Below are 9,009 nucleotides of genomic sequence, written 5' to 3'. Positions count from 1 at the left end.
CCAAACACATACGCACCACATAAATCACCCCTCTGAAGCACAAGCTACTGACACACTTCACTTGTTCATTGTTTACAATAACCAGGCAACATTGTCAAGGTGCCTTAATGAAATACAAGAAAAATGTAACATGGAAATTGAGGAAATTCCTGATTTCAGTCTGTCTTAAATTACCCTCTAACCCCATACCTAGCTACAAAATGTTTGTTACCCATCTCCTAAGTAAATGGGTTTGATTGTGAAAGCTGATCAAAAGCAACAATGATTCTCCTAGCTGGTCATCCCACAGGTAAGGGGAAACTAACCTCCAGTTCACCCTATCTATGTCATTCATCTCCATCACGAATGTTTCTGTTGTAACAACATGATAAATGAACACAGAATGCTGATTAAGTGATTTGTTAATGTGTGAGACACATCCAATTATCTGTAGAACATGTATGTTGAAAAATGATTGTGTGCCAGAAAAGCATGTACTCACTGAAGCTATATAATAGCAAACTCTGTGCCAAGGCAGAACAGCTGTCTGATGCCTAAGCACAGGTTAGTTGTCTCTCATCTCTTCATTACTCGCCTGACCGCTCCACCTAGATAGAAGGACCCTCGGCTTTGAGAGACTGCAGGCTCAGCTCTCAAAACTTATTAGGCAATCAGAGCTTAAATGACTTTCTCAGGGTCACACAGCTAGGCAGTACTGGGGCTGGATTTGAACACAGGTCTTCCTGACTCCAGGCCTAGCACTACCCATTTAACTACTTAGCTGCTTCCTAGTCCCTGCTCCACTCCCAAACCTCAGGGTCCTCATTTTTAAAGGAGGAAGTTGTGGACCAAAGGAACAACTTGCCCAAGACTGGGGATGTCAAATTGGGGATACAAGAAGACACATTAAGTCAATCCCAAAGTGAGGAGAGCCCAGCTCCCCTCACTGCTAACACAGAGTTCTTCCTTGGCACCTCACAGACTCAATCCTCTTTTCATCATAGTAAGCTGCCTTTCAATTTGTGGTGACAGAAAGTCCATAATGTGTCCAGCTAGGGAGCCGAGCAATGTGGTGAGGACACTGGAGAGTGGGAGTCAGGAGCCCTGGTGACCAATGCAAATCTGTGTGAGACTCTCTCTCTGCATCTGTTTTCTCCTATTAAATGAAGCTTTGCTACCATGACACAAGTGAACCAAATTTTCTTCTTCACTTCTGCTCTTAGAATCCCTAGCTTCCTTCAAGGCACAGCTTGGGTACTATCTTTTGCACAGGGTTTCTTCTAATGGCCTCAGTTATGCATGATCTCTTTCTCTCTTCCCTCAATAGGACTGAAGATTCTGTTTCATTTTTGTCTTTGTATGCCTCAGCACCTAGCACAATGCTTTGCACAAAGTAGATGCTTAATAAATGTTACGTACCACCTCAGACACTTCCTAGCTGTGTGAACCTGAGCAAGTCATTTAATTCCATTTTCCTAGTCCTTATGGCGTTCCTGCCTTAGAATGGATACAAATTGATTCTAAGATAGAAAGGGTTAAAAAAAAATTTCCAACCTCATAGAATTGTGGTAAAGATACAAGATAAGGGATATAAATACTTTAAAACCCTGAAATTCACATTTTTAATTACTATTAATAGTAAAGGTCTCCACAAAAGTCCTGCACTGACATTTCATGAGCTGTCTAGTTGTCTTTGGGTTCCAAGACAGAAGAGCACAAGCTCTAACAGATCCCAACCAATCAAAATGGAAACAGTTCAAAATACAGGCCTGATGCTCTGTCCTGTCATTCATCCAGCTAGAGCAGTCTACCTCGGTTCAGAGACGGTTCATCATTAGGGTGGTCATACTCTAAGGAATCTATCTCGGCACCTAAGCAGAAAATGGCCGCCAAGAGGGAATATCCACCCCAAAAAGTCATACATTTGTAAAGTGCTAAAGTGAGAGTGGGAACCCTGCTAGCCAGGGCCGAGAGGATGAGGAATAAGAATCAAGTCAGGCCCCCAGCTAAGACTCTATACTACCAAGATCTCAAAACTGAAAGGGTCCTTGGACTCTATAAACTGTAATCAGTTCACAGAAAAAGAGCTGTTACTTCTAACTTTTACTATGGTGTGGCCAGAAAGTTACACCACTCTGGGTCTGTTTCCCCACATGCTGAATATGTGCTTACTAAACTATACGTTGATTACATCATGTGGTCCACCCAGTAGCACCTGTGAAACAAGTATGATCTCCATTTTACAGATGAGGTAACTGAGGCTCAGCAAGTTTCTCAGTAGCACAGGAACATAGCTAGTGCTGGAAGCAGCAGTCACAGATTTTTCCTGAATCCAAATCCAGCATCCATCCCAAAGTTTTTTAAAAAATCCTTACCTTCTGTCTTAGTATCCATTTTAAGACAGAAGAGCAACAAGAGTTAGGCAATCAAGATTAAGTGACTTGCCTAGGGTCACACAGTGAAGTGTCTGAGGTCACATTTGAACCCAAGTCTTTCCCGTTCATAGGCTTAATGCTCTATTTACTATGCTGCATCCCCACCCCTTTAAATTCATACTTTTTACATTAGTATTGATTCTAAGAGTAGCAAGGGCTATTTCCTTTTCTCCTAATTCCCTTGAGAATCAGCAAGGTCAGACTTGCTGAATGATCCCAGACAAGTCACTTCTTCTTTCTCAACCTATTTCCATTTTTTGAAAAGTAAAGTTCTTATCAGTTCTGATATTTTATATCCTACAATTCCTCTAGTTGTGTGGTTTTACATGAACTCTCATCCAAAGTCCCAGATCTCCATGGGAGGGATCCTGCCAAGGGATGGCTCAGGGTGACACCTAATGGCCATTGGGGGAAATTCCCTCCCAGCAATCCAACCTTATTGACTGCCCTGGGGAGATCTGAAGTCAACGCCCTGATATACACAAGTGCCCAGGCTCAAATTCCCCTCACCTTGACCTCATGAACAACTCGCTCCACACACATACACACAACCTACATGCATATGATGAGACAGCTAGAAAGGGACTGGGACATGGTTAATTGAATCTACTCTTCAGTCCTTGCTGTATCATAACCAAAATAAAGATCCAGTCTCCCCTTTCCTCCCAATCCCAGATAATCAGAGAACCTAAGGCTCAGAAGGGCCTCGAAGGTCAAGTCCAACTCTTCTTGTTAATGCACGAAACCCTTTTTATAGTATCCATGTGATTACCTAGTCTAGTGACAAACTCATTACCCTCCAAGGCAAACCATTCTCTGGTTCTAGTTGTGAATGCTTGTTTTTCTTCCAAGTTTTAATGACCTCCTTGTAATTTCTGTCCACTCTTGAGTACTCATTTTTCCTGACTGATTATAACCAGGCAGAGTATTCTAGTAGAAGAACCCTGGATTTGCATTCAGAAAGCTTGGCTTTGAATCTTGGTTCTACAACTCAGCTTCCTCACAGGTGATGTGATAAAAAATCCACTTTTGCTATTTTAGTCAGTTTATTATAGAACAAACCTGCTCACTCTCCCATGTCTCAGCTCTTCAGATTATTTGACGAGAGTGGTCCTCACACTCTTAAATTCTCTTCTAGGCTCAATACCCCCAGTTCCTTCAACTGATTCCCACAAAAGAGTTTCAAGATTCCAATTCCAAATCCATTTCCTATAAATTGGTAGCACAATTTGTGAAAACTTCCCTAGCCTCCTAACTTTTACTTCCTCTTAGACTGTTTTCCATTGAGGCTCAGTTTGAATATCCACCTCTTGAACGGAATCTTGACTTGAGGCTCCCTTCCACTGATTCTATCTATAACTTCATGTGTACATTGTCTTCCCCCTTTAACCTAAGAACTCCTTGCGTAGACTATTTTTCCTGCTTCTTTGTATACCAAGCACTCAGCACAATGCTTAAAGTTTATGACTGATGTGAGATTACAAGTCAGCAAGTCCCAACAGGGTCACTGTTCAAGGATAATTGGTTTGAGGATCTAAGTCCATTTTTTCTTCAATACACTTGCCTCCGGAAAGGTCTGGCTATTCTATGTTGGGTCCTTAGTCAGTTGGGCCTCTTCCCCCACCGTGGAGGCCACTCACTTCACCCATTGTGCCATGACACCGAACATTTCCACAGGTCAGTCCTTCTACACTAACCTGACTCTTGACATCTGACAAGTGGCCTCTGGCTGCCTTTTCCCCATTCCTACTTTGCCAAAGTCGAGAAATAAGTCCAAAGGGGCCAGAGCTTTTAGGAACAAAATTTATTCCAATTTGAAACAGAGAATTTATTTCAGGAGAAAGATATGAAAATCAATTTCCATCAGGTATTTCTGGAATCAAGGAGTCAGGGCCTGACATCAGAGCAAACTCCTATCTCACCTAGCTGGAAGCCACAGGCACCCATGTGGCTAGCTGACAGGCCCTGGGGCCATCTCCTCTGCCCCACCCCTCTACCCTCCCCCCACCCCAACACTCACAACAATACATGCATTTCAAATGACAAGGTTTAAAAAAACAGCATCTTATATAGTATCTTTTTAAATAGGTTAATGTTTAAATTGTCTTAAATCAGGATTGTAGAATATACAAGTATTACCAAATAATTTCCACCACATTGGCACTTTTAAAGAATCTCGTGCACTACTATGAGGGGGCATTGGCACAACTATACTTCTTTAGAAAAAAGAGGGGGTGCTGCAGTAGATTTTTTTATCTTTGTTGGGAACTTAGAACACCTGGATTCAGCATGACAGAATAAATGGTCAGCACACTCCAGAAGCATTTGAGAAAAATGCAGTTTATCAAGTGATCAAAAAAAAAAAAACCACACACACACACACAAGCACACATGACCACATGTGCGCACACACATACAGCCACATACACACAGGAGGGAGACCTGGAGGGGCAATATGGCAGAGTGGTGCCCCACCCAGCTAAATGCAAAGCCAACATCATTGAGAGGCAAAGTCAAAAGGTTTGGCTTGGGCAAGAGGAGAAACAAAGAAAAGCTGGCAGAGATGGACAATCTGGAGCCTTGGGCACTGGATTTTTATGGAATGATGTGGAAAAATAGATTGGCCTCACAGTGGGTCACCTTTCCTGCCTCTCTCCCCGACCAGGTTGACATGCTAGCACTAGTGGCCAGCTAAACTATATGTCCTCAGTGGAGCAAAAGGGATACTGGGAAGGAATCTGGCAAGTAGTGGGAGGTGGTCCTCTGTTCCCACTCTATGACCGACCATCTTTCACATTCCTACTCCTCACTTCACATGCTCTCTCCACCTCCCCTTGCCTAGAGAGGAACAACAGGTGTCTGGTTTTGAGTTTGGCACTTTCTGATGAGTGGGTATATTGGAAAATTCAATAACTCAAACAAGGAGCTGCACCAGTGGGGTAAGAATGTTTACCAACCAGTCAGACTTTGGTCCCTAGGCTCTGCTCTGTGAAATCCCCAGAGACACATGATCTAGACCAGAACTAAACACTTACCCCATTCTTCTCTTGGGTAGCAGGGCCCCCACAAAATTTTCTATCATTTCTCTGGATGGCAAGTAGTGTTGAAGTAACACACAGGACTCCCTACCAGATAAAAGTTAATCCAATTCCACTGAGAATCATGAAGGAAATCTACTGCATCAAGACATCCCTCTCTGGAGCCACTCAGAAACCTGAGGGGTTAGGGCAACCTGTCTTATTCGCTATCCTTCTACTCTTGGGGTCCTGAGTTTCCTGGTGTAGGTCCACCGCCAGCAATGGACCCCATGCCAGCCACTGGTACAAAAGGGGAAAAAAGGAATGGGGCTTAGCACCATCTGCTCCCTAAGGAAGCTATTTGGACTCACCCCAAGAAATTGGGTTGTTTGGTGTATGGTTTAGGTTTCTGGTAAAAATCCCTTTATATGATTTCATGCTACAAAAAAGACCTTTTTTTTGGCATAGACACGAGAGGGAAACTGGATCCAAGCAGCTAGTCACCCCCAAACAGGATTAAAACTAAACAATCAGGAATGTAGCTGTTGTCTCAGATGATGGCCTTCTTGTCCTTAGGCAGAAGGCTACCTAACAAGAGGGCCAAATTCTTCTGGATAGGCCTCTGATGGTGTGCTTCCTCCCCCAGGGCTCTCTGAGATACAACACTGATGTCCCTTGCCTCACAAAGACCAAAAGGCAGGAAGGAGGGGCTGAAAGGATGAAGACAAATGAAGGGAGGGAGGGAAGGGGGAAGGGAAAAAAAGAAGAAAAAAACCATGACAAACCACACAGCAGACTACTTGAAGTATAAGCTCCAGACTTAGTGTTATGGATCAAAGGCATCTCCGGCGGTTCATTTCCCGTTACGTTTTGTGCAAAAAAACACCGACGTAGTGTTCAGTCTACAATAAAACGATAAAGTCAATCTCCCCTTCTCTCCCCCTTGGGGAAAAAAGAGAAGAGAGAAAGAAACCCAAACTGGGATGCCTTCTTTCAAACAGTCTGCTTTGGGGAAGGGGTTCTTCATGCTCCATCCACCAGGGTCAGTCCTAAGTGCTATTGAAGCAGGGCTGGGGAAGGGCAGGGCACAATCCTGCCAGCAGCAAGGGGCCGCACTTCCCGCTACTTCCAACGGAGATGTCCCTTGGCTATTGGGTGCTGCTGTCTTCCTCAGTGGAAACCTAGGGAGGCATTGGCATTTGGCACCTCTATTGGCCTCAGCTTCAAAGGGACCCAAGTGAAACACTTGCTTCCTTTGGCACCTGGGATTCAGGCTGATCTGCAAGCCCTGGATGTCCGTTACAGTCCTAAGGCACCCAGCCTTCTTGCCTAACCAGCCTGATTCTGACTTTGGCAATGCCTGTAGACCCACTTCCCCCCAGAAAAAAAAGTGCCTGTGCTGCCCCCCTGACTCCCAGGCACGGGCAGCTCTGGACAGCAATCTGTGCAAGTGCTTTGACAAGGAGCCACCGCTGGCCACTAAGTAGCCATGTCAGACTCTCAAGTACAGGCCTGAGAAGCTTCTGAAGAGGTCCTCTTTCCTTCCAACAAAAAAAAGGAGACAATTCTTTCCTCTTTCTCTTGAGATCACTTAAAAGGAACACTCCTCCTGCTCATCTCCCCGACTTGTACAGTTGCATGATCTGATATGGGCCCTTCTGAGGGACCTCAGGCTGCGGCAGAGCAGGAGCTGTCTGCAGAGCTGCATGTGAACAATCAAATTCCCCTGCCATGGGCAAGTAGCATGCTAAAAAAGCCAGAAGCAGAGGTGGGAGCTCAGGAACCTGGAGGAAAACCTCCAAACCAACCACAAGACTTTGGCGTTAGACGTGTGTGCAGAATCACTCAGTACACTGGGACATCTTCACCACACCAAGAAAGGAGAGACTGGGGGAAAGGGGCCGATACCCATTTAACAAATGAGGATGGCACAGCTTGGGAGATCCTTTTCCATCAATAGAGCATATATGAATATTCCCCCCACCCACCACCCACCCAAAAAAGATACAGTCAGGCACTTCCCAGGGTCGGCAGCTGTTGCTTGGCCAAGCTCCCACCTTTTGGAGCCCATTGAACAAAAATACAGCCTGTAGCAAACTATATATAGAGCATCAATAACTTAAAAAAAGAAGAAAAATCACAGTCTCCATATCTTTTATAATCAAGAAGAAAGGAAAAAAAAACTTTAAAAACCCAGACTATATTATATGATGCACTGAGGAGGCAGAGGGATGGCTTGTTGGGGTCTGTTGATCATTGGATGGGTGGGGGCTTTTGCTTCCATTCTTGAGAGGAACACTATTCCCTAACCCCAATATCATCACAGTGGGCTGTGGAGCCTGAACCAAGCAGGGAAAGGGAAGCAAGCAGGTCTGGGGATCTCAACAGAGGCCCCCTGGAGCTCAGGGTAGGGGGGACTATCATCCCACTTCCCCCAAAATAAGTTCAGTGAGTCCATAAAACTTGGCCAAGAGGTGGGAACTTGTAACCGAAAAAAGGGTAGAGTTTTTTGCTTAGTTTTTGTTTTGTTGTTTTTTTTTTAAAAAAGCGAGCGACAAAAAATTGAGCCCACGAGAAGGCCGCCTTTGCTGTTGGCAAAAGGTGAAGAGGTGCACAAGGTGTGGAGAAGAGTGAAGTGTATCCCCTGATAACTGTGAAATAAAAGCCATTTGTTAAAAATATGAAAAAAAAATCAACTACTCCTGTGGACAGAGACATGAGATCCAAGGTAACACTGAGCAAAATTCGCCACTCCACAGATCAGACAATTGGCAATCATTACATCATTAAAAAGTAAAGATATTTTCCTGTAATTTTTTTTTCAAAAAAAAAGAAAAAAAATTTTTTTTTTGGTCTTTTCTTCACGTTGAGGCCTCATAGGGGAGAAAGCAGGGTCAGACCAAGTTATATTCTTTCAGATTGAGCTGTAGGATGGTGTCTTTGACAGCAGCAAAGACAAAGCGGATGTTCTCCGTGTCTGTGGCACATGTAAAGTGAGAGTAGATGATTTTGTCGCTGTCTGGGTTTAAATCCACAAACATCTTGAGGATAAACTCCCTGGCTGCCTGAGCATCTCTTTGTGGTCCTGAAACAAGGATAAAGCAGAGAAGGCAAAGGGATCAGTTATATTCACAATCCAAGAGTCTTCAGGGAATATATTCAAATGTGCCTCTTGAGGTAAGAGTGTAGGACCTCTACAAGGGCCCAAGAGAAGAAAGTATAAAACCTCTCTGGATTATCAATGTAGCAATAATTCACTTCCATTCAATTCAAAAGTTATTAAGACATGTGTGCTGAGCATCATTCTAAGCACAGAACACATAGGGGATAGTACTAGTTGGGCTCCTAAATTTGATTAAGTCATTTACCCATCCTGGTATTTGATTTTTTAAGGTTCTTTTTGCCTCTAACAATCTAAATTCTTTGCTCTAAGGTAGGGTTCATAACATTGGGGGAGGGTGGGCATCTGAAACCTCTTTGGCAAGCTGGTGAAGCCTATGGAGTAAAGTTTTCAAACCCTTGAACCCTATCCATAGATCCCTGCATTAAGAACACATGATTTGAAGCATCTTTGAGCA

General features: G+C 43.9%; 1 protein-coding gene across 1 annotated transcript in view; it reads right to left on the bottom strand.

Annotated features, from left to right (window-relative positions):
* Nucleotides 1-4,203: 4,203 nt before the first annotated feature.
* Nucleotides 4,204-9,009, bottom strand: part of GNA11 (G protein subunit alpha 11) — an 82,559-nt gene continuing 77,753 nt past the window's right edge. The window contains exon 7 of the mRNA XM_001362158.5: nucleotides 4,204-8,516. Coding sequence (XP_001362195.1) covers nucleotides 8,326-8,516 — 191 coding nt within the window. The 3' untranslated portion in view covers nucleotides 4,204-8,325. The remainder of the gene's footprint in view (nucleotides 8,517-9,009) is intronic.

This window comes from Monodelphis domestica, chromosome 3 (assembly GCF_027887165.1).
Source record: "Monodelphis domestica isolate mMonDom1 chromosome 3, mMonDom1.pri, whole genome shotgun sequence".
Classification (NCBI taxonomy): Eukaryota; Metazoa; Chordata; class Mammalia; order Didelphimorphia; family Didelphidae; genus Monodelphis; species Monodelphis domestica.
This window is presented reverse-complemented; position numbering and strand designations above follow the sequence as displayed.